The 26,305-nt window shown below is 48.1% G+C and overlaps 1 protein-coding gene across 5 annotated transcripts in view; it reads right to left on the minus strand.

Moving 5' to 3' along the window:
• Positions 1–1,685: 1,685 nt before the first annotated feature.
• OTOG (otogelin) overlaps positions 1,686–26,305 on the minus strand; it is a 102,563-nt gene continuing 77,943 nt past the window's right edge. For 3 of the 5 annotated variants that reach the window (XM_045371560.2, XM_045371562.2, XM_065528421.1), the window contains 18 exons: positions 19,659–19,842; positions 17,052–17,272; positions 16,748–16,886; positions 15,092–15,286; positions 14,689–14,901; positions 13,998–14,102; positions 13,759–13,866; positions 13,240–13,341; positions 10,468–10,566; positions 9,551–9,591; positions 7,825–7,900; positions 7,554–7,732; positions 6,695–6,799; positions 6,400–6,519; positions 5,144–5,189; positions 4,301–4,378; positions 3,325–3,404; positions 1,686–3,223 (listed from right to left, as the gene is read on the minus strand). In XM_045371560.2, the coding sequence (XP_045227495.2) occupies positions 3,023–3,223; positions 3,325–3,404; positions 4,301–4,378; positions 5,144–5,189; positions 6,400–6,519; positions 6,695–6,799; positions 7,554–7,732; positions 7,825–7,900; positions 9,551–9,591; positions 10,468–10,566; positions 13,240–13,341; positions 13,759–13,866; positions 13,998–14,102; positions 14,689–14,901; positions 15,092–15,286; positions 16,748–16,886; positions 17,052–17,272; positions 19,659–19,842 (2,292 nt within the window). In that variant the 3' untranslated portion in view covers positions 1,686–3,022. Of the gene's footprint in view, positions 3,224–3,324; positions 3,405–4,300; positions 4,379–5,143; positions 5,190–6,399; positions 6,520–6,694; positions 6,800–7,553; positions 7,733–7,824; positions 7,901–9,550; positions 9,592–10,467; positions 10,567–13,239; positions 13,342–13,758; positions 13,867–13,997; positions 14,103–14,688; positions 14,902–15,091; positions 15,287–16,747; positions 16,887–17,051; positions 17,273–19,653; positions 19,843–26,305 lie in introns of those variants that run through there. The other 2 variants (XM_045371561.2, XM_074014123.1) reach the window with 2 other exon arrangements.

Genomic DNA, 26,305 nt, shown 5'->3' on the forward strand with positions numbered 1-26,305 from the left:
TTCCAGTAGGAGAAGGCAGGAGGGGTTGCCTGAGTGGGAGTGGAGGTGAGGTGGCCAGGGGGAATATCCAGGCATGCTGGGACTCCAACAGTAGGATGTGATCACCAGGAGCTATGGCCATCTGAGAGGACACAGTGGGAGTACAGCAAGAGGGCTGAGAACTGCTGCCAACTGGAGCCAAGGAGGGCCAGGTTACTGAAACTAGGTCACCAAAAATGGGTCGGATGTGGGGAACAGGCATCTGAAAGCCTGGAACCACCCTCCCGAATCGAGACTGCAGGAAGACGTTTAGGCCAAGGCTGGCTGACTTAACCTGGTGCCCTCTGCCTCTGTCTACGCAACAGCTGATGAAGAGTGGCCTGTTCAAAAGCTGCTTTCCCATAACTGGACATAAACAGATGGGAAGGGTCATGAGGTGAGGAATGAACAGCCAGGAACACTATATAGCCAGCAATGGCTATAAAAACTTCCTTATGTCTCAGCCAAAACATCTTGCCATATAATGGAACCAGGATTTTAAAACCAGTTCACTTTAACAGCCATGTTCTGTTTAAAGTCATGGTCTGTTGAAATCAGAGTTCAAAACTCTGAAAACTATTGATTTAGGGAGTGTGTGTAGCTAAGGAGATAACCGACTACAAGCCATGGATCATCGTCCCTTATAGAGAAATTTGGAAGCCTTGTCCCACCCATCTCTGGCTGTAATGATGAGAAATTAAGAAGTGTGATGTGTGCATTTAAGGCTATAAATGTTTCTCTAAGTACTGCTTTAGCTGCATCTCACAAGTTAATGTGTCATAATTTCAAAATTACACAGATCAAAATGTTGTCCAATTTCCATTCTGATTTCTTATTTGATCCATTGATTATTTAGTAATGTGCTGCTTACAAAGCCATAAAGCTTCATTAGGAAAATTCATTTTCATTAGGAAAAGACTCAGGGTCCATGTTAGCAGACAGATGTACCATAAGAAGAGCTTACTTATGAAATAAAAGCCAAGCCTTCAAAGTGTTCTTTCAAAAAAAGATGTTCTACCCTCTCTAGGCAGGGTGAAGCTCTTGCACTGTAAGCACTGACTCCTCTACGAGTTTTTTCTATTATTGAGGGGTGCTTTCCTAGCCCCCTCCTTCTCCTTCCCACATGGGACAACCCAGGAAAGCACCCTCCCATTTTCTCCTTAGGTGTCCCAATGGTCCTTCACAGGTGAAGTGTCACTGAGAGCCTGTCCCTGGGTGCTCCTTAATCCTACCACAGCTGACATGGTTGCAAAAACGTACTGAGCTCATTGGGAGAACAACAAGGAAAGAAATACAGAAATGTTAAGAGGCCAATATGAAACCTACTCTCTGGGTCTGCCTCATCCACATCTCCTGTGAGAAGCATCTGTCTCTGGGCCCACAGAACCAGGATCACTCCTCAGTCCCTCGCCTGGGTGCCAGCTCCCCAGCTCCCAATGTCCTCATCTTTCTCCTCATCCCCTTCCTCTAGAAGCCAGTCTCCAGTCCATTCAATTCCAACCAGCAAACACCCACCAATGGTTCTGCTGTGAGTGGGGCATGGTGCTGGGATGGATGGGGCAGAAGTGGTGCTGATGTCCAGGGCCATAAAATAGAGTCGTCTCTTCGCAGTGGATACTCCTCCAAGTTCAAAGTAAACCTGGCTCCCTCAGAGATGCTCAGAAGCCTGAAGTCTTCCTGTGGTTTATTGATACATAAACAGAACACAAATATGCGCACAAAGAGGCTTGGAAACAGCAGGGGGCCATCCTGGCACAGCCTCCTCACCTCAAGGGGCGTCCAGCCACATCTTCAGACACACAGGGCAGTGCTGGAGCCTGTACAACGTCATGTTCATGCTCTTGGGATCCACATGGCACAAAGTGGCACAGGGGTGGGAGCTTGCAGAGTGGGGTGTGGAAAGGGGCTCTGGCCCTGCTTTAGGGGACACTCTGGTTCAGTGACAAGGCTCTCACAAGTGCTCAGGGAGGCTGGGGCTGTGTTTTCCACTGACACCAACAGACACTCTCTTGCTAAACAGTCCCGTGGAGCACAGAGGCTGGCATGGGCTGAGCCACAAAACCCATAATCAGGCTCCTCTGAGCCCGACTCTGTCATGGCCTTGGAGAAAAGGTGCACTGCAAAGCCTGGAGCTGCATTTGCAGGCTAAAGGTACCCCCTCAGCAACCTAGGGTCTCAGAGGCATGGGCCGTCAACCAGCATCCTAAATAAGCAGTGCTGGACCCTCGCTGAGGGTTTCACTCCCCCACCACCACCTCACAAGGCCGGCCTGCCTGCTGGGAAGGTTGCCTTGGGGTAAGGGTACAGGCTTGGGTCTTCCAAATCCTTTCCTGAACTACCATCTCAATACCAGGACACCAGGCACCTTTCTTTGGACTACAGGGGACATGAAGGTCACTGAGCTCACTCTGACTTCACAGATCTTGGTGAGACAACCTGGGCCCTGGAATCCACCATCTTTGCTTTTGGGAACTCCTTCTGGGCAGCTATCTGCAAGCCTGAGTGTTGCAGGTATAACCCTCTTTCCTTTTACTGTGTCTGGTTTCTTCTGTAGTCAAAAAGGCCAAGAGAATGGGCCACTGCATCCTGCCCCTGTGCTTGGTCTTGGGTCCAGCTGTGGTTCCCATGTGAGCACCATGCACCATCCCACCTTCCCACAGCTCTCACCACCCCCCACCAAGAGCTGTGGCCAGGGTCACACAGGTTCAGAGGGTGCTGCTCCTGCACCTAAAGCCCATTTTCCATCTCAAGCCAGAGACAAAGGTGAGCTCCCTAAGCCCTCAGCTATGGCATTTTCCCACATGTGGAAAATGGGGAGCCCAGAAAGGGAGCCAGGATGGGAAGGGGTGACCCTTTCTGGTTACTCCTGTGACCTCTTCCCACCATTCCATGCTCAGCATGTACCAGATTTCTACCACCTTTAATACCCCCATTCACATTGGGCCAGCTGGAAACACGAAGTGGGGCCGGCAGAGGTGGTCCAGCTAGCCCAGGCCCTCAGGCCTCAGGACCACTGGCAGGCACAGTCGGTGGGCTCCTGCACGGTGTAGGGCACCCAGGTGGCATTGGTGGCACAGAAGAGCTGCACAGAGCGCCGCTGCAGGCCCACCTCGCGGCAGCACTTGCAGAAGCGGGCATAGGTGTTGATGTTGTAGTTGTAGATGCTGGCGGATGGGCACCTCCCATCACAGGACACTAGGTTCACCTGGAATGGGCAGGCCAGTGAGGTAGTCTGTGGCGCTCACACCCCCAAATCCCCTCCATCCCCATCTTTTGCTGCCTCACTGCCTTGTGGGCACCACGCACAGGGGTGTGGCTCCTGCATTCGTTCTTGCGGATGGTCATGCGGATGGTCACCTTCTTGCAGGAGCGCCCATCCTCCTTACCTGGGGGGACAAGGGGATAAGGGAGCTGTGGCCAAGACCAGGCTTCTTAGGGGCAGTAGGATGGGCCAGCCCCAGGCAGTTAGTGTCATGCTGGAGGGTCTCTCTTCCTGCGTTAGCACCCATGCATTAGTACCCCTCCCCTTCCAGGGAAAGCCTTTTAACCCAATGCCCTGGAAGGAGGCGGAGTTAGGAAGGCACAGACAGAGCAGTGTGAGCAGGTGAGACAGGAAGGCCAGCAGGGCCCCCTTGAGGACTCTGTGCTAGGGCAGAGGAGCATCTGGGGACAAGTGAGGTATATATTTTTATACTTGTTATTCTGTATCTCCCACTAAATGTCAGCTCCACAAGGCTCTAAAGTGCCTAGAACAGTGCCTGGCACATAGTTGGAGCTCCACTAATATTTTCCAGGTACATGCACTCACTCTGTAACCCCAGGAATCCCTCTAGAAATGGAATGGAATCTTTTCTTCTGGTCTCTGAGCCTCACCACAGAGGTTTCCTACTACACCAGCTAGATGGCTTCTGGCCAGAGCTAAGTCCACTTTGTCTTCCCTCTCTGCTCCAGGAGGCAGGAGAACTAAGGGCTGTCCTGACATGGCCCTCTGGGTCCTGGACTGAGACTGGCTGAGTGACCAGCAAGAGCAAAGCAGTGGCGGTCTGGGACGTTGGTGGGCGCCAGGTGAGCGGGCCCTGCTGAAGCTTTCCCATGCAAGCCCAGCGAATACAGCTCACTACCCAGCATGCACTGCAGGCCCAATGGCCTGTGCCAGAGGTGGGGAGCAGGGGCCCACCCCCTCCCTTGCCCCCAGAGCTCGGGCCACCTAGCAGAAGGGACATTGCTGGACATAGCAACGCGGCTGCCTGCCTCCAGTCCAGTGGGCTTCCGAGAGGAGTACCTGAGCGACAGTGGACACTAACCCGTGGAGGAGAGGCGGGACTAACGGGGACCACGGGAAACAGGGTCCCCGGGAAACCTGGGGAGAGGGACATGGGGTGCAGGTCACATGGGGGCACACGGGACATTCAGGGAACATGAGTTTGTGGGTCAGGGATCAGCCGATGAGGCCTCAAGTCCGACTTTCTTGGAGTATATGAAATGCACATAACAGGGCCCCAAGTTCTACTGCCTTCTGGAGATGGGGTCTGAGCACCCTAGGAGGAGGGCAGGCACAGGGGAAAGATATGGGTGGGGGATTGAAGGTGGTGCAAAGCAGAGGCTGACTGGGATGTGCATATGCACATGGTTGGGGGCTACAGTTCTGGGTGGTCAGGGCTCCAGGAGCCAGGTATCAGGACAGGTGCACAGAGCTCACACTCAGACTGTCAGGGACACTGGAAGGTCTGAATCCCACCCAGGAGGCTCCTCCAAGACCAGGGCGTCTGACCACGGGAGAATTCATGTGGGAGCATCTGGGCTGGGAGCCTTGGCAGGGGCAGGAGAAGGCAAAGTAACTGGTGAACTACTGACCTCCTGAATGCTATGCCCCAATGTCCTCTGGCTCTGACAAGGAGCAGAGGCTTTGTATGAGAACAAGGACACAAACATGGCTTCCAGCCTTCTGCATATTTGCGCTAGTGCCATGAGCCCCATGGTGGGGATGTTATCCCTTCATCTACTCAGCCCAGAAGAGCTATCATTTTAGGTTCCAGGCCAGGAACCTGGTCCTCTGTCCCCTGACATGACACCCTGTGCCCCCATCAAAGCCCCCCACCCCTGGGCCCCCACCATGCTCACTCACAGGTCCTGCAGCATCCTTCCAAGGAAGGTACCACGGAGCCCCCAACCTAGAGAGAGGAAGTCGGGAGAGGTAGGTGTGGAGACACCTGTCCAGGCCAGGAACCAAGATCCCAGAAACAGGCAGAGTACAGGAGTCTTGACTCTTCTCTCCCTGTGATGCCCCAGGGCAGGAGCACAGGCCCCTTGCCAGGCCATGGGAGAGCCACAGGGGCTAAGCTGGCACTAAGGCTGCACGTGGCCCCCTTGGGGCAGGAGCCCGGGTCAAGATGGTGCAGGGCCTCCCATCTTTCCTGGGGCAGCTACCCTCATGCCTTCCACTGCCTACCCCACTGCCAGTGCTTCCCAGCACAAAGGGTCAGGGAGAGGAGGGGTGCAGGGGTCACCCACTTGGGTCAGTGGCCTGGGCTCTACCTCAGCCCTGGACAAATCATCCTTTTCCTCTAGGCTTAGTTTTCCCATCTCTAAAATGGGGGCAAGTATCCCTTAAAGCCCTCCTCCTCTATAGTGAAATGGGTAAAACAATGGATGGGACAGTTCTTTCTACATAAGTGTATGTTGGGGGGCGGGTCTCAGTATGTGTGTGCGATTTTGTGAGCATATACATGAGTATCTGTGTGTACATGTGCGATTTTGCACGTGTGGGTGTGTGTATGAGAGTATCATTGAATGTCTGTGTATATTTGTTTTCTAGAGAAGAGTCAGAAATCTTCAAATGTCCACTGTTAATCTTAGGGACTTTAATAATTCAACAATAACCCCAAGCCTTCCAGAAAATCCTTTTCTCTGAGGTGTGCCCATACTGACAGCTGCCCATGCTAGTGCTGGACATCCACCAGCCATCAGAGGACTGAACTGCATCTGCGTGGCATGTGTGTGCAAGAGTGTGCTTATATGAGTGCTTTGAGGTGTGATGATGCGTGGTGTGTGCATTGGCATGCCGATGTGAATGTCCCTGGAGGGTGTGGTGTGTGAGTGGCTGGTGGCCTGTGTTGGTGTCTGGCTGAATGTGCCTAGAACATGTAACAGTGTGTGTTTGTGCACACCTGCATGTGGTCACGTGATGTGTGAAGAGGCAGGGTGTGATGTGGTCAGAGCAAAAAGAAATGCAGAGAGAGATGTGGATTTGGGGTGGCAGTGCAGGCATAGGCTCCAGGGAGCCCTTCCTCTTGCACTCCTGCTCACAGGACCCCCACCCCACTGCCAGCGAGACAGCTGATGCCCCTGGCCTACAGCCTCAGTGGAGAAGGAGGGACTAACCTTGGCACACTCGGTCTCATTGAGCGGTGGGCAACTGATGGGAGAGCGGACGAGCACGGCACCCAGGGGAGTGCTGCTGCAGTGGTGGCGAGCGCAGTCTGCAATCCAGGATGCCCCAGGCTGGAGGGCACAGAAGTGGGTGATGGGGGCTGTGGCCAGATGGACAGCCTGAGCAAACCCATAGGGTCTGGGAGCCTGTTTGTACCCAGCCCTGGCCTGGGAGCCAGAGAGGGCCCTAGTCCTGGTGTCCCCTCCTGGGACACCCTCCTAGGTGGGCAGCGAGGGGGCTGCTTACCAAGAACAGGGAGGTGGTGCCATTGGGGAAGGTGAAGAGACAGGACACATTCCTGCAGGAGCCACAGCAGGCAGCGAGGTCCCGCGGGTGCTGGTACTCTTGGTTCTACAGGCCAGGGCGGGGTGCGCCTCAGCCAGTTGCCCACCTCCACCCTGGCTCTTCCACTGCCTGCTTATCTATGAGGGACCCCAGAGTCCGGAAGGGCCCTTTGTAGGTACTCGGGAAGAGGAGCTCCCAACCTCCTTCTGTCACAGTCAGCTAATCATCCCTGTGTCTACCCTGAGCCTCCCTTACAGCAAAGGGCATCTCCACCCTTTCCAAGACATTTCTGCTAAGTAGGATGCCAGTTTTCATTCCAGACAGACCTCCATTTGAGTCTCAGTTCCTGTAGGACTTTTGACAAATGACAGAGTCTCCCTAAGTCTCAGTTGTCTCCTCTGAAAAATGGGAATAATTCTAACCCCCTTTATCCAACTCATATTTTTTAGCCCTTACTAGAAGCCAGTCACCATCCTAAGTACTGGGCATGAAGAAGTGCTCACCAAATAGTAGCAATACAAGCATGCAAACCAAAGGGACAGGGAATGTGCCAGGCATTCCATAGGTACCTAATAAGTGTGTGCTCTCTCTGTCAACACCCACCCTTGCCAGGCACTAAATCTGTCCCTTACTGTCCTCCTCCTGGCCTCTCCCAACCCAGTCCCTTTCTTGGCACTTTCTACAGAGGTCTCTGAGGGCCCCTCTGACTTGTCTTGGAGGCTTAGGGCAGCTTCAAGGGCCCCTCTGATTCCTGGAGCACACAGGGTCTGCCAGGCTAGCTCTCCTGACACCACCCACCCCACCCTGGGCGACACCCTACCGCCTCGCAGTGGATGTCACACAGCACGGAAGTGGTGTTGATCTGGTAGAAGCTGGTGAGAGGGTCGAGCACGGCGGTGCAGCGGGAGGTGTGGCACACGCCGTCTGCTGAGAGTTCCACCACTGTCTGGCCGGGTTGCATCACGCCCAGCTCGTGGCTCAGACACACTGGGGCCTTCACTGGATGGGCATGCAGGGTGGCAACGGTCATCTAGAGCCCAGGCACCCATGCCCCCCCTGCCTGGCTCTGCCCCGAGGCTTCCCCCACTCACCACACTCGTACTTGGCGCAGCCACACACATTGTCCACGCTGTGCATGAACTCCTCGTCCAGCTGGGATTTCTCCCACTGGGTGGGGCAGAGGCAGTCAGCACCCTGGAGTGGGGGCCAGCCTGGCCCTCAGGAGCAGTCTGCCACCTGGGCCCCTCTCTATGTCAGTCCCTCCCTGTGGTGGGCAGGAGGGGGCTGGCAGGCCTGGGGCCCTGCAGCATCCTAGAAGCTCAGTCCAGTGTGACTCCCAGGCCTCCCCGATGAGGAGCACTGTCCAGTGTCCCCCCCTTTCTCAGTGAGGGACAGAGCCCTGGGTGGCTCACAGTACTTCTCACCTTTCTTCAGCAATTTTAAGGAAGGGGGAATGGGGGTCAGAGTGAGAGGAAATGTGTGCTGGGGTGTGAGGGTTACATATAATTCAGAAAAGGACTGTAAACATGACTTCACATTTCTTAAAGTATTTTCACTTCCCTCAGTGGCCACGCAGCCTGGTGGCTAAGGGCATTGTCTCTGGAGACAGATTTCCTGGGTGTCAGCTCTGGCTCTGTGATATACTAGCTTCATGACCTTAACCTTAGCTTCCTTGTTTGTAGGATTGAGAAAACAACAGAATCAACCTCACAGGTTGTTGTGAGAATAAATAATACACATGAAAGGTCTAGGAAAGTTCCTGGCACTTAGTAAGCTCTCAATAACATTAGCTACCATCATGACTGTCATCATCATCATCATCGCCATTATCATCTTCACCACATCATCATCCTCACCATCCCCACCACCACCATCGTCATTGCATTATCATCACCACCGCCATCGTCATTCATTATCACCATCACCATCACCCTCACTGTCCCCACCACCACTGTCACCATTGCACTATCACCATCACCACCACCGTCATCATCATGGCATTATCACCATCACCACCACCATCATCCTCACCACCACCACCACCATCACCATTGCATTATCACCACCACCACCACCACCACTACCACAACCACCATCATCCTCAGCATCCCCACCACCACCATCGACATTGCATTATCACCACCTCCAACACTACCACAACCACCACCATCCTCACCATCCCCACCACCACCATCGACATTGCATTATCACCACTACCACCACCCTCATCCTCACCATCCCCATCACCACCACCATCACTGCATTATCACCATTGTCACCACCACCATCATCACTGTCCCCACCACCACCCCCACCATCATCCTCACCATCACCACCATCATTGTCATTGAATTATCACCATTGTCACCACCACCACCATCCTCACCGTCCCCACCACCACTATTGTCATAGCATTATCACCATCGTCACCATCACCACCATCCTCACCAACCCAACACCACCATCATCATTGCATTGTCGCCATCATCACTGCACTATCACCATCATAGCCACCACCATCCTCCTCACTGTCCCCACTATCATTGCCACCATCAGCATCATCACTATCATCTTCATGATAATTTTCATCATTATTGCAGTGAATCCTTACCACAACTCTAAAGCGTGATTATGTCCATTTTACAAAGGAGGGCACCATACCCAGAAAGCCAGTGGCAGAGCTTGGGACAAGAATGCTAACTTGCAACCATGGGTTCCTTGCACTAGATTAAAGGAGCAGGTTCTCTAGAGGAGGGGATACAGAGGAAAGGAAAAGGGAGCAGACCAGGGGGTGTTGGGGGAAAAGGGTCTCCATACCAGATGGCACCGGGGCACCGGGATTGTGTCACAGTCACACTCTGAAAAACACAAGGGGCCAGGCCCCACTTCATTAGGGATGTTCAAGTAGAAATCCCCTGGATACCCTGGACCTCTCACTGCTGGTACAACCCGTCTTCTGAAGACCCAGCTTCAGGCCAGGCTTGGGAGAGAAGAGAAAGAGGCCCAAATCTCAGCTTCCTTCCATCCCTGGGGGCAGGAGGAGGCCTGCAGCTCCTCTGGTTAGGCAGGTGGGCAGTGATGGATTCTGAACACCAAGCTCTCCACTGGGTGTGGAGCAAGGATAAATAGGCAGATGGGCCAATCACAGGTTTCCTTTTGTCACCTGGATTAATCCCTCCACCTGGTCCAGAGCCTATTCTTTTATTTTATTTTTATTTTTATTTCAGATGGAGTTTCACTCTGTCGCCCAGGCTGGAGTGCAGTGGCGCTATCTTGGCTTGTTGCAACCTCCACCTCCTTACAGGCACCTGCCACCGTGCCCAGCTGATTTTTTTTTTTTTTGTATTTTCAGTAGAGACAGGGTTTCACTATCTTGGCCAAGCTAGTCTTGAACTCCTGACCTCATGATCCACCTGCCTGGGCCTCTCAAAGTGCTGGGATTACAGGTGTGAGCCAACGCGCCCTGCCACAGTAAGGACTTTTTAAGATGGAAACCCTCTTTGGAATGAGAAACTTGATTTTTCCTTCTTTTACCCTGGAGAGAAAAGGCTATAGGAACGTTCAGCACTTGGAGTGCGGATGCAGGAGGAAGCTGATTCTTGTGGCTTCTTCTAGAGACCCTGCAGGGGACGGATCTGAGAGGAGTGGACAGTGGTAGGCCAGGCTCCCCCAACCCCTCCTCAGCAGGGCCACTGGATCTCCCAGTGGGGAGGCTGTCCTGATCACGGACTCACCACAGGATTTGTAGGGGCAGCAGCGGTCAGGGCTCCACACCTCCACCAGGGCAGTGCCCGGGCCACACTGCACTTGGGGACAGCGGAAGCTCTCACACACTGTGGGGGAGGAGAGGCAGGCAACATATCAGTCACAGGCACCTGGGGGTGTGAATCCTAAGAAGGGCAACACTGGCTAAGGAGGGGCTACCCCCAGCTCCTCCTTAGTGACCCCCACTGTCCTCGGAGCCCCAGGGAAGAGTCTGGGCACCCAAAGTCTCCCCAGGGAGCTACTTCAGGTCGTGGTGCTGTGCCTGTGAGGCACTGGTGACATGACAGGGTCAGAACCTCAAGCTCATTAAATTGGGCCTCCCCAGTCTGCAGTCACCCTGCAAGAGGTGGTCCAAGGAAAGCCAGCCACTAGGGTAAGGTCTGCTGACAGGGAACATCCCGCTCTGTCTAACACAACCTTTCCCACCCTGTGGAAACTTCATCCACTTGGGGCCCACCTGAGCCTGCCCTGCTTCAGCTGATGCTACCCTGCAGGGCCCACACTTCCTTTCTTCCTTGTCTTCAGGCTGACTTTTCTCAGTTCAGGATTCCTCAGCCATTCTCATTTGCTGAGAGAACAAGGCAAGGGGTGAGGGAACTCCCTGGGTGCAACACTTTGGTGGATAGGGGAGGGGCAAAGGTCAGCACGGAAGGTGAGGATCTGAAAACTCTAAGAGCTACTTGATTTACTAATAAAGTTATTGTCACAATCAAGGATTATCAAATGATGTTCCAAAAATTATGAGGAAGGGCATTTTTATGGTGTCAAAGGAATAGGTTATCTTCTGGTTGGAAGAGGAAAAATGTAAGATGGAGAGATCTTAGGATTACAGTATCACCCTAATCTGGGCCAATGTTAACATCGATTCTAGTGGCTCAGCCAGATAGTGTGTGGCACCCGATGTGATGTGCTATGAAGCTTATGCACGCACTGTCTAGCCCCAAATTTTTAACTTGAACCCATCAAGCCTTAGATGGAAATTTCAGTTTTAGGAAGCACAGAGGCCCAGGGAACAAGGAAAGCAGCTCCAAAAGACAGCAACTGGCAAAGTCCAGAAGCGGGGACTCTGCAGGGTCATGGCCTGGACTCTACAGTGGGAGGTCACACAGGAAAAGGGACCTGTGCTAGGTTAAGAGAGATGTGAGGCACATCATTATAATGCATTGTCCGGGACTGAATCCTGGACTGGACAAACAGGAAGAAACATGGACTGGGCATGAGACAAGTTGAAAACGTATTAACGTGGAAAGGTAGAGATTGTTCACTGAAAACAGCCAGTTAAAAAAAGAGTATGTCCAGGATGAGATGATTTTGGTAAACCACATCTACATAAAGCCATAGAGAGAATCTGGAAGGATATGTATCCACTAAAGCATTGGCAGTGGAATTATCTAGCAGGTAGGAAGGTGGTATTTCATTTTCTTGCATTTAGTTGGAATTTGTACTTTCTACAAGGCATATACAGTGCTTTTGTAACAGTAAAAGTATGATGAAGACTGGGAGAAAGTGATAATATCAACAGCCTCTGTTTTTGAGCACCTACTGCATACCAAGGACCATTAGGTCCTTCACATAAATTATCTCTAATTTCCACAACAGCCCCTCAAGGCAGATACTAGCATCACCATTTTACAAATGAGCAACCTTGGCTCAGAGAGTAAGGCACTTGCCCTGGGCCGTACAGCTGGTAGACAGCCTAACTGAGGTTCGGAAACCAACTGACTATGCCCATACTCCATCCACCGGACTAGGCTGCCTCCCGAGAAACATGGGAAGAAACGTGAAGAGAAGGAGAAAAGATAGTGAATCTCTCCTCACGTCTGTCTGGCAAATACCGTGGCAAGTGGGCCAACCAGCTCCTGGTCAGGTGCAGCCAGGTAATCTGGGTAACTCTCAGGGGATGGGAGCCTACATTGTTTCGGAGGTGGCTCTTGACATTGAACCAATCAGGGTAGCCCTTGGGTGTCCTGGTGGAGGCCCCTCTCCTACTCTGTGTAAGAAAAAACCTCATGCTTCTCCTATTATCAGTGTGCAAAGCAATTTTTGTAAATTGAATAAAATCTAAATCGAACCATTTTGTTCATTTTCATCCATTAGATTTACTTACAGTCCATAATGCTGGCTGCACTATGCTTAACAAGTTACTACTGAGGTACTATGTACACAGTGCACTCTATATCAAGGTACTATGAACACAGTACATGATATGCACATACTACCCATGTCTACGTGTATGTATAATATCATATATACAGGTACCAGGCCCTAGAAAAATACTGGGAAAAGTATACTTTTATTTGTCATTACAAAATAACAGAGCTTCAGAGGCTTTGCAACACAGGGCCTTCTGTGATACAGCCTCCAGGAGCGGGCACTATGGTGACACAGTGGCGAAAGGGACCCTGAAGGGGGGCCTTGGGTGAGTCAGGGAATGAAGACTTCTTATCAGTGCTGTGGGGGATGAAGGGACCCAAGTATTTGCCTTCAACCCAAGCCTCTGTCTGGTCCTTGGGGGCCTCCATGGAGGGGACAGACCTGGACCTCCCACCCTCCAGCCTGACAGTGTGACCTGGCTTCTTCAGGTGGGCCTGCACTCGTCCTGGCTTCAGCTGCTCGGCCCTCCACAGCTCACCACCTGGGAGCACTCTGTTGCTCCCTGTCAACCCCCATTAGTCCCAGGGTGGGGACTCTGTGAAGGGTCCTTCCCGCCACAGCCAGCCATGTGCCCAGCCAGGACTCACCACACTGGTACAGAGGGCAGCAGAGCTCTGTGGTGTTCCTGTGCACGGTGAGCGCCTCCCCTTCTTGACATTCGGGGATGGGGTCTGGACAGTCGCCACAGGCTGAGGGGGAAGAGGGCCAATGCTGTCACAGCAGTCCCCTCATAGGAGCTTGGCACACAGCACGTTGCTGGGGGTGGGAGCTCCTCAACAACCCAGGTGTGGTAGGAGCTAACTAATGGCAGCATCACATGGTCTCATGTGACTCATTCTGGAATCAGAATCTGGAAGTTCTCATGTCCACCCAAACATTTACACGGAACAAGCACCTGTTTCCTCTTGCTCAGTAATCTAGGAGGAACACAGGGTCAGTGTTCTCTTCCTCCCACCCTGTTTCCTGGACAGTGAGCTTGTCCTTCTCCCTTCTCCCACCCCATTTGAAGACCCCCAGCTTTCCTGCCAGCTACCCAAGGACACAAGGGTGAGGCTAGCAAACTGTGATCCGGCTGTGTGCACTGGCGTCTAGTGGTGGCGACCCACCGCAGAAGTAGGAGGTGCAGCAGGAGTCCCCCAGGCGGCCAGCGATCAGGGTCTGGTCCTGTCGGCAGCTGGGGACAAGCTCTGCCTCACAGAGATGTGGGTCACACTCTGGGGAAAAGGCCGGATTTAGGTGCTGGGAGAGGAACCTGCCTGGCCACACCTGAGCCCCTGCTCCCAGAGCTGTCCTCCCCACACTGCCCTCAGTCCATCCCCCACCTTCCCCGCCCCAGGCCTCTCACCACAGCTGTAGCTGGGGCAGCAGGAGTCCTCCTGGAAGTGGGTGAGGAGGCGGTGGCCTGGGTGGCAGGTAGGGGCGAGGCCCTCACACAGGGTCTGGTTACACACTGGCCCCGGGGACCACAGGGCCTGTCACCTCAGGGCCGGATGTCCCCACTGCTCTCCAGTGGAGAGCACTGGACAACTGCCCAAACCCTGGATGCCTGGCCCACTCCTCCCCCGACTGCTCCTCCCAGCCCCCAGGACCCACACTCCTAGATGAGGCCTTTGAGGGTCACACGAGGGTTCAGGGCTGGGACAGAAGATTAGCAAGAGCTGATATCCATTGACACGTGCCCCATCTCACAGCAACCCCAAAGATGGGCCCGATCATCAGCTCATGTTCTGGGAGAATGAAAGAAGGCACAGAGGATGTGAAATGATTTGCCTGAGGCCACAAGGCTACAGGTGGGGAAGGAAGAGTGGCCAGGCTGCCTGGCTCCACAGCACTCCCTGCACTGACTCCTGCACCTCTGCCCCTGCCCCCAGGCAGGGCTCTCCCCTCCTCCCAGCTCACCCCCTACAAGACATTTTGCTTTTCCTAGGCCTTGTCCTATCTATCAGGGTTGGTGTGCAGGGCTGATGGATAGCTGTTTTACAGCTGTTTTAACTGTTTTACAGTTGAGATCCAAGGAAGTAAAGGCGGACACTCACCACAGACAGTCCTCAGGCAGCAGGGGTCCTTGGTAGGCAGGAGCAAGGCCACCTCCCCAAATCGCGGGCAGCTCTCAGGGCGGGGATCAGGGCAGCCCAGATCCACCGGGATGATGGTGTCTGGGGCTTGGCACTGGTGCTGGCAGCAGCCGCTGAGGGAGCTGTTCCAGGTCTCCCCCAGGGCCCTCGGCACCCCCATGCTGTCAGTGCAGGCTGCAGAGGGGAATGGAAGGGTTCGAGGTGAGGAAGGTGAGCCCAGACCTTCCCAGGCTAGACTCTCCCTGGGATACTGACCACCCCTAAGCAGACCTGAAAGGATGCAGATGGGCCTCAGCTATGGGTAACAGGTGGTGAGACCAAGGCTGGCTTTGGAGGCCCCTGCTCAGGGAGGGGAGGAACCTACCACACTTGGCCTCTGGGATGCAGAGTGCAGAGTGGCGCCGGTGCAAGATGGTGCCCTCGGAGCAGACGCAGCCCTCGCCCAGCACCTGGCAGCGCTCTGGGTCCAGAGGCCCTAGTATCCCATCCTGGCATGTCTTGGGTGGCTCACAGGCCGTCACACATGCCTGGTATGTGGAGTCGCTGGAGCACAGGAAGGCTGCAGGGGCACAGTGGGCACCAGGCCTACCTCAGACCCCAGGCAGGGCTCCCCACTGAGGGCCGAAAGAACAGGAGGGGATGAGGAGGGGGCTCAGAGTGTCATCAGCACCTCAGCAGAGAGTACATAAGTCAAAGGGCTTGGTGACATCACCTCCTTCCTTAGATCAGGACTCAGCAAAGTACAGCCCACAGCCTAAACCCAGCCCACTGTCTGTTTTCACAAATAAAGTTTTATTGGAACACAGCCATGCCTGTTCATTTATATTCTTTCTAAGGCTGTTTTTGTACTAAAAAGGTAGAGTTGAGGACTTATGACTGAGACCATATGGCACACAAGGCATCAAATACTTACTTTCTGGCTCTTTACAGAAAAGGTTTGCCAATCTCTTGCTCTAGATCAGTGTTTTCAAACTTTCTGGATTGTAAAAAGTAGATTTTACATTGTGGCCCAATACACACAAGCATGTAGGACAGTGGTCCTCAAACTCGACTACAAAAGAATCCCTAGGGAGTTTTTGAGGTATCATTGTGGGGACCCCACCCCAGGCCAATTGAATCTCTGATTGTGAGGCCCATGCCTTTTCAAGTTCCCTGAGTGATTTCAAAGGGTATTTAGGATTGAAAATCGCTTCTATATAAAATAAAAAATCTCTTTTACAAAATAATACTAAACTTTCTATGAGCAATACACACTGGTATTTTCTATTCTATTCTATTGTATTTTTTAAAATGCTGGTGCTGACCCTCTAAATTGATTTCATACCCGCTGAGTTGGGATCCACACTTTGAAGAACACAACCCAAGAGGACTTTTGTCTTTTCCTCTTTTACCTGTCATATTGTGGGTGTGACCTTCCTGTGAGCCAATCCCAGCCTTTCTGGATGTGTTTACATTTATAAATCAAGCTACTCTAGCCCAGGCCACCCCAGTGGACCCCACCAGTCAAACCTAATTGGCGGAGGAGGAAGCAGATCTCATTTCCTTCCTGCAGGAAGGAGGGGAAAGACTGGAAGAAGAGAAAGGTGAGCAAAAAGGAGGCAGAGGGAACTAAGATGTGCAGGACGGTGTCCGTGGGGCAGGTCTGTGTGAGCACTTGGCACACATTCCCCCACATCCTCAAAACCACCCTGGGCGGGGGCGATGGTTACAGTCTCCACTTACAGAGAAGAGACTCAAAGAAAGCAAATACTAAAATAACAATACAATTACTATGTGTTAATATATTCATAGGACTCATAATAAATATGTGTTCATTACTATGAAATGTATTTTTATACAATATAAAAATTAAATGTAAATTAAACATATAAAATATTTATAAATTTACTAATGTACATATATCCATGAATGATTAAAGCTAGAAAGCATACATGAACTTGGGTCTGGGAGCCTTTTCCCACTTTAACAGGGGATGGGAGCAACAGTCACAATGGAGGGTCCCCCTGCCCCGCAAACTCACGGCAGTAGTCAGAGCGCCGCCATTCGATGCACACGTGAAATTTGTGGCACATGGCCACGTACACAGTCAGGGCCACGCAGGGCTGCTGCACGTACTTGGTGTCCCGGATCCACAGCTCACAGAATGACTCCGGAGGCACCTGGGCATATGCATCAGGCAGTGCTGCTTACTCGGATGTCACACATCCCAGTGCCCAGCTCCTCCCCTCCCTGCCTAGAAGGAACAATGAGCCTCTGCAGGTAGGTGTTGCCATCCCCCGACAGCCCAGGAGGTGTCCCCAATGCTGGACCCAGCTGGCACATACAAAGCGGTGGCAGGCACTGAAGGTGCGGTTGGACACCATGCGAAGGCAGGGCGAGCAGTCAGTTGTGGCGCAGCTGTCTGGGCGGAAGCGGGTCTGGCCCACTGCGGTCAGGGAGCTGGGCACCTGCCAGCTGTCCAGAAAGGGAGCAGGGTCCTCAGCCCCACCCACCACCGAGCCATCCTTCAGGGTGAGGTCATTGGCTGCATCTCCATCACAGATACCTGAAAGAGGCCAAACAATCCCACCAGCCACGATCATCACTACCACTCCCATGTCGTCAGCTCTCACTTTTTGTATTCTTCACAGTTCTTTGAGGTCAATAATACCATTATCCCCATTTTATAGGTGAGGGAAATTATGTGAAAGGAAACTAGGAAACCTGCTACAAAAGAAAATGTCTTTGTACTTAGGAAATATACATGTATTTAGGGGTAAAAGGATACAATGTCTTGAAGTTATTTTCTAATGGTTCTGAAAAATGTGTATATATATATGGATTGCATGTGCATATAAAAATGTATACACACACATACAGAGAGAGAGAGAGAGAGAGAGAGAGAGAAGGAGAGAAGGAAATGGGGCAAAATGTGAACCCTGGTAAATCCGGGTAAAAGGTGTACACTACCTTACGCTATCTTTGCAGATTCTAAATTTTTATAAGTTTTGCTATATTACAGCAAAATAAAAAGCTACTCCCCAAAAAATCTGCTTTACCAGTGATTGCTAGCTAATTATAACAACAGTTTCCTCTTTTTCCTGGGCAGTCAGTGTATTTTTCCCAGACGCCCTTGCAGCTGGGTGAGATCATATGATTGAGTCCCAGCCAATGGCATGTGAGTGAAGGTGACGAGTACCACCTCCAGGCCTAGTCCATAAAACCTTCCCACCTGTCTCCTCTCCTGTGAACTTGGAAACTCATGTTGACATGGCAGAACCAGAAGATGGAAGGAATCTGGGTCTCTGAATCATTGCTATCCATTTGGGAACTTACGTACGCAGGAAATAAGCTTCTGTTGTGTTAAGGCACTGAGATGGGGGCAAGGGTGAAGTTTATCGGTCCTAGCTTTTAATGTGACCTAAACTTCTGGTTTCATCTCCCACCTACCATCTATATGCTCCAGACACACACTTTCCTGCCCACAACTTTGCTCAAGCTGCTCCCTCTGTCTGAAATACTTTCTCAGATGTCCTTCCTTCAAGGATGCCTCAGATGCACCATCCATGACATTCCAAAATCTGTGTAACAGTCACTGGCTTGCAGGTCAGCCTTTCATAAAAGATTGTAGCTCTCTGAGTGCAAAGACTCATTTTCTTTTAGATTCTCATTTGTCTCAGCAACCCTCAAGTTTGTCTAGCAGGATGCCCAGGTGTCAAATGTTCATTCAAATAAAATGGAGATATAAATGATCCGACTTCTGTTCTAACACCACTCTGTGAATATAGAGCATGATTAAAGGCAAACTCTTATTAATATATTATTAATGGTTCCCATGGTCACACTTTGGGTCTTGGCTTTAAGTCAGTGAGGGATGACACAAAGGTATCCCAGGGAGGAGTCAGCTCACCAGGCTACTGCTGACCACAGTGCTCTTTGCTGGGAATGAACAGAGGAGAAGGAAGAAATGATGAGAAAAAGATGGTGGTAGTGATGGTGATGGTGGTGGTGGTGGTGGTGATGGTGGCATGAGTGTAAGAAGTGTTTGTGTTAAGAACAGAAGCACCATAAAACAGGGATTTTGTCTGTTTCGTTCACTGTTTTCTCCCCAGTGACTAGTACATGGCAAATATGTATTGCACAAAGAATGAGCATAGAGCTGAACTGCATGTGTTAGTGCATGTGTGGAGGGCATTTGGATGCAGAGAGGCATGAATGTGAATGTGTGAATGATCACCAGGGGTGCAGGTGGAGGATGGAGGGTGTACGTGTGTGTGTGTGTGTGTGTGTTATAAGTGTTTTTTATCTCACCCATTATCACAATCATGGTGGTCTGTCATGGAGTGCCCCATGAGTGTCCATGTGCTTATGCCCCCACAATCAGCAGCAGCCCACATCCAGGCTTGTCTGATACCTCTTTTCCTTATGAGAATACTTCAATCCCTTAGGGCATGCTCTGCAATTATGCTATGGTCTGAAGAGCGTTAGTTCTGTGTATTGTGGCAGCTTTGCTGTGTGCCCTTAGGTAAGCCCCTTAATCTCTCTGAGTCCCCTTTCTTCTTTAGTTCAGTGGGGATACTAATGGCCATCTCTCAGTGCTGTTGTGTGGATGACCAGGAATAAATAAGATTAGAATGTGAAAGTGCTTTGTGAAATGCTCAGGCTCATGCAGATGGAAAGGATTATCCGACATTAGAAGGCTGTGAGGGAAGCTGACAGACAATCCCGGCTGAAGTGACAACTTGCTGAGTCCAGAGCCCTCTTATATCTCCCTATTGGCAGCTTTGGCCCCAGGACACAAGACATTAGGCCTCCCTGCCCTGGCAGCTCTGCTGCTTCCACCTCTGGCCTGGTATTCTGTCCCAGCCTTTCCTGCTCCAGGAGGAATTATGTCTGGGGGCAGAGGCGGAAGTGGGAATCATTCCCTTCCCCCAAGCTGGGTCCCACCTCACCGCACAGGCCATGGCCTTGGGCGCTGCTGGCTTTGCTGGCCTCCATGATCATGAGTCCTGAGCTGTGGAGCCACTGGATCTGGAGGTGTGAGGGAGTCAGGATCATGTACATGTGGCCTGTGTCCTCAATTCTGAACCCATATCTGCTCACAGGTGGCCACACAGGCTGTGAGTCCACAGTCACCTTGGGAGGGAATTCAGTGTGAGCACAGCTTGTCCATCCATCCATCCATCCATCCATCCATCCATCCATCCATCCATCTGTTCATCCATCCATCCACCCATCATCTGACAAAAATTTATTAGGCATTGCTATGTGCCAGGCTCTGTTTCAGGCACAGGCAGCCAAATCACAGTCCAAAGTGGCATGGGAGGATTCTAAAAATATTTTTATTGGAAAAATATAATGAAACAAGAAATGCAACAACAGGAGGCAAGCTGCATCTTAATGCCCAAATAAACACAAATCCTGAGCCCTTCCAATCACTCTCTTCTTTCCTGATTCTGTTCAGATCATTTCTTCTGGAAGTCTTTCTTGATCCTGTTCAGATCATTTCTTCTGGGAGATTCTCCCTAAATTCCCAGCCTTGGGGTTACATACCCCTACTCTGGGCTTTCCTCATCTCTGTGCTGACCATTAAGACAGAAATCTATCTGTTTCCACATCAAGATCTCCAGTGAACTGAGTTTCTTAAGGGTAGATACTATGTCTGATTCACCTTTGAATCCCCAACACCTGCCTTTGGGCCTGACGTAAATTGGGGCTCACTCAATATTTGTTAAACATGCAACACACTCTAATTCTCATGAACACTTTAAATTCAAGGCTACAACCTCTTCTGCATATTAAGAAGGTTAAATTTGGATGTACCATAGGTTATTATAATAGTTTTACACTGAAAAAAATGGGATATAAGAAGATTAAGATTTTAAAGTATTTGTAATGAATTAATCTCCTCCCTTCAAGAATAGACTGTTTTATATGCTCCTGAATGTCATGTGGGTCAATAAAGAAATTATGAAAAAAACTGAAACATTTCTTGAAACAAATGATAATGGAAACACAACATACTAAAACCTACAGGATACAGCAAAAGCAGTACTAAGAGGGAACTTTATAGCTATTAGTGCCTATATCAAAAAAGAAGAAAAACTTCAAATAAATAATGTAACAATGTATCTTAAAGAACTATAAAAGCAAAAGCAAACCAAATCCAAAATTAGTAGAAGAAAAGAAATAATAAAGATCAGAACAGAAATACATTTGAAATGAAAAAAATACAAAAGATCAATGAAACTAAAAGTTTGTTTGAAAAGATAAACAAAATTTACAAATCTTTAGCCTAACTAAGAAAAAAGAAAGAAGACTCTAACAAAATCAGAGATGAAAAAGGAGGCATCACAACTGATACTACAGAAATTCAAAGGATCATTAGCAACTACTATGAGCAGCTATATGCCAGTAGAAGAGAAAATCTAGAGGAAATGGATAAATTTCTAAACCTACCAAATTGAACCACAAAGAAATACAAAATCTGAAAACGCTAATAACAAGTAACGAGATAGAAGCTGTAATAAAAAGTCTCCCAGTAAAAAAAAGCCTGGGATCCGATGGCTTCACTGCTGACTTCTACCAAACATTTGAAGAAGAGCTAATACCAATCCTACTCACACTATTCTGAAAAATAGAGGAGGAGGGAATACTTCCAAACTCATACTATGAGGCCAGTGTTACCCTGATACAAAAACCAGACCAGCACATATCAAAAAAAGACTACAAGTCATTATTTCTGATAAATATTGATGCAAAAATCCTCAAAAAAATACTAGCAAGATGAATTGAACAATATATTAAAAAGATCATTAGTTGCGACCAAGTGGGATTCAACATATGCAAAACAATCAAAGTGATACATCATATCAACAGAATAAAGGATAAAAAAACCATATGATCATTTCAAATGATGCTGAAAATGCATTCAATAAAATTCAACATCCCTTCATAATAAAAATCCTAAAAAAAAAACTGAGCATAAAAGGAACATATCTCAACATAATAAAAGCCATATAAGTCAGGAAACAACAGGTGTTGGAGAGGATGTGGAGAAACAGGAACACTTTTACACTGTTGGTGGGATTGTAAACTAGTTCAACCATTATGGAAAACAGTATGGCGATTCCTCAAGGATCTAGAACTAGATGTACCATATGACCCAGCCATCCCATTACTGGGTATATACCCAAAGGATTATAAATGATGCTGCTATAAAGACACATGCACATGTGTGTTTATTGCGGCACTATTCACAATAGCAAAGACTTGGAATCAACCCAAATGTCCATCAGTGACAGACTGGATTAAGAAAATGTGGTACATACACACCATGGAATACTATGCAGCCATAAAAAAGGATGAGTTTATGTCCTTTGTAGGGACATGGATGCAGCTGGAAACCATCATTCTTAGCAAACTATCACAAGAACAGAAAACCAAACACCGCATGTTCTCACTCATAGGTGGGAACTGAACAATGAGATCACTTGGACTCGGGAAGGGGAACATCACACACCGGGGCCTATCATGGGGAGGGTGGAGGGGGGAGGGATTGCACTGGGAGTTATACCTGATGTAAATGACAAGTTGATGGGTGCTGACGAGTTGATGGGGCAGCACACCAACATGGCACAAGTATACATATGTAACAAACCTGCACATTATGCACATGTACCCTAGAACTTAAAGTATAATAATAATAATAATAATTAATAAATTTTTTAAAAAAGGGGAAAAAAAAAAAACAAGTTGCTACAACAATACATCCCAAAACAAAACCAAAAAAAGCCATATATGACAGAACCACAGCTAGTATCATATTGAATGGGGGAAAATGAAAAGTCTTTCCTCTAAGATCTGGAACACGACAAAGATGCCCACTTTCACCACTGTTATTCAACATAGTATTAGAAGTCCTACCTAGAGCAATCAGACAAGAGAAAGAAATAAAGGGCATCAAAATTTGAATGGAAGAAGTCAAATTATCCTGTTTGCAGATGACATAATCTTATATTTGGAAAAAAGCTAAAGATTCCACCAAAAACCTATTAGAACTGATTTTAAAATTCAGTAAAGTTTCAGATTACAAAATCAACATACAAAAATCAGTAACATTTCTGTATGCCAACAGTGAACAATCTGAAAAATAAATAAAAAAAGTAATCTCATTTACAATAGCCACAAGAAAAATTAAATTATCTAAGAATTAACTTAACCGAAGAAGTGAAAGAGCTTTACAATGAAAATGATAAAACACTGCTGAAAGAAATTGAATAAGTCACAAATGGAAAGATAGTCCATGCTCATGGATTAGAAGAATCAATGTTGTTAAAATGTCCATATTACCCAAAGCAACCTACAGATTCAATGCAATCCCTATGGAAATATTAACGACATTCTTCACAGAAATAGAAAAAACAACCCTAAAATATACATGGAACCATAAAAGACCCAGAATAGCCAAAACTATTCTGAGCAAAAAGAACAAAACTAGAAGAATCACATTACCTGACTTCAAATTATACTACAGAGCTATAGTAACCAAAGCAGTATGGTACTGGCATAAAAATAGGCATATAGGCTGGGTGCAGTGGCTCATGCCTATAATCCCAGCACTTTAGGAGGCCAAGGTGGGCAGATCTCCTGAGGTCAGGAGTTTGAGACCAGCCTGGCCAACATGGTGAAACCCTGTCTCTTCTAAAAATACAAAAATTAGCCAGGTGTGATGGTGCACACCTGTAACCCCAGCTACTTGGCAGGCTGAGGCAGGAGAATCACCTGAACCTGGGAGACAGACGTAGCAGTGAGCCAAGATCTCCAGCCTGGGAGACAGAGTAAGACTCTGAAAAACAAAAACAAACAAAGAAACAGACATATAGACTAAATGGAACAGAATAGAGAACCCAGAAACAAATTCACACAACTTCAGTGAACTCATTTTTGACAAAAGTGCTAAGAACATACACTGGGGAAAAGACAGTCTCTTCAATAAATGGTGCTGGGGAAACTGGATATCTGTATGCAGAAGAATGAAACTAGACCCCTGTCTCTCACCATATACAAAAATCAAATCAAAATGGATTAAAGACTTAAATCTAAAACCTCAAACTATAAAACCACTACAAGAAAACATTGGAGAAACTCTCCAGGACTTTGGTTTAGGCAAAAATTTCTTGAATAATACCCCACAATCACAGGCAACCAAAGCAAAATGGACAAATAGGATCACATCAAGTTAAAAAGCTTCTGCACAGCAAAGAAAACAATCAACAAAGTGAAGAGACAACCCATAGAATGGGAGAAAATATTAGCAAACTATCCATCTGATGAGGGATTAATAATTAGAATATGTAAGGCGCTCAAACAACTCTATAGGAAAAAATCTAATAATCTGATTTAAAACTGCGCAAAAAATTTGAAATAGACATTTCTCAAAAGAAGACATAATTGATGAACATCGATGCAAAAATCCTCAATAAAATATTGGCAAACTGGATCCAGCAGCATATCAAAATCTTATCCACTACGATCAAGTAGGCTTTATCTCTAGGAGGCAATAGGAGGAGTTGAATATATACAAATCAATAAATGTAATTCATCACATAAACAGAACTAAAGACGAAAACCAATTATTATCTCAATAGGTGCAGAAAAGGCTTTTGGTAAAACTCAACACCCCTTCAGATTTAAAACTCTCAATAAACTACGTATTAAAGGAACATATCTCAAAATAATAAGAGCCATCTATGACAAACCCACAGCCAACATCACACTGAATGGACAAAACCTGGAAGTATTCCCCCTGAAAACTGGCACAAGACAAGGATACCCGCTGTCACCACTCCTATTCAACACAGTATTGGAAGTCCTGGCCAGAGCAATCAGGCAAGAGAAAGAAATAAAGGACCTCCAAACAGGGAGAGAGGAAGTCAAACTATCTGTTTGCAGGTAACATGATCTTATATCTAGAAAACCCCATAGTTCTAGCCCAGAAGCTCCTTCAGCTGATAAACAACTTAGCAAACTCTCAAGATACAAAATAAATGTATAGAAATCACTAGTATTCCTATACACCAACAATAGCCAAGCTGAGAGTCAAATCAGGAAGGCAATCCCATTCACAATTGCCACAAAAATATACAATACCTAGGAATACAGCTAACCAGGGAGGTGAAAGATCTTTACAAGGAGAATTACAAAACACTGTTCAAAGAAATCAGAGGTAACACAAACAAACAGAAAAACATTCCATGCTCATTGATAGGGAGAATCAATATTGTTAAAATGGTCATACTGCCCAAAGCAATTTGTACATTCAATGCTCTTCCTATCAAACTACCGATGACATTCTTCACAGAACTAGAAAAAAAACTATTCTAAAATTCATACGTAACCAAAAATGAGCCCGAATAGCCAAGACAATCCTAAGCAAAAAGAACAAAGCTGGAGGCATCATGCTACTCACTTCAAACTATACTTCATGGCTCCAGTAACTAAAACAGCATAGCACTGGTACAAAAACAGATACATAGACCAATGGAACAGAATACAGAGCCCAGAAGTAAGGCCACACACCTACAACTGTCTGATCTTCTACAAAATCACCAAAAACAAGCAATAGGGAAAGTACTCTCTATTCAATAAATGGTACTGGGATAAATGGCTAGCCATATGCAGAAGATTGAAATGAGACCCCTTCCTTACACCATATACAAAAATTAACTTAAGATAGATTAAAGACTTAAATGTAAAAGCCAAAACCAAAAACCATGGAAGATAACTTAGGCAATACCATTCTGGACAAAGAAACGGCAAAGATTTCATGGCAACGATGCCAAAAGAAATTGCAACAAAAGCAAAAATTGACAAATGGGATCTAATTAAACTAAAGAGCTTCTGCACAGCAAAAGAAACTATCAACAGAGTAAACAGACAACCTACAGAATGGGAAAAATTTTTGCAAACTATACAACTGACAAAGGTCTTACATCCAGTATCTATAAGGAACTTAAAGAAATTTACAAGAAAACAACAACAAACAAAGTACCCCATTAAAAACTGGGCAAAGGACATGAACAGACACTTCTCAAAAGAAGACTTACATTTAGCCAATAAGCATATGAAAAAGGCTCAACATCACTGATCATTAGAAAAACGCAAATCAAAACAGCAATGAGATACCATCTCACACCAGTCAGAATGATTATGATTAAAAAGCAAAAAAATAACAGGTTCTAGCAAGGTTGTAGAGAAAAAGGAACACTTATACATTGTTGGTGAGAGTGCAAATTAGTTCAACCATTGTGGAAAACAGTGTGGTGATTCCTCAAAGACCTTAAACACAACTACCATTTGATCCAGCAATCCCATTACTGGGTATATACCCAGAGGAATATACATCATTCTATCATAAACACACCTGCACACATATGTTCATTGTAGCACTATTCACAATAGCAAAGACATGGAATTAACCTAAATGTCCATCAATGGTAGACTGGATAAAGAAAATGTAGTATATACACGCCATGCAATACTATGCAGCCATAAAGAAGAATGAGATCATGTCCTCTGCAGGAACATGGATGGACCT

This window comes from Macaca fascicularis, chromosome 14 (assembly GCF_037993035.2).
Source record: "Macaca fascicularis isolate 582-1 chromosome 14, T2T-MFA8v1.1".
NCBI lineage: Eukaryota > Metazoa > Chordata > Mammalia > Primates > Cercopithecidae > Macaca > Macaca fascicularis.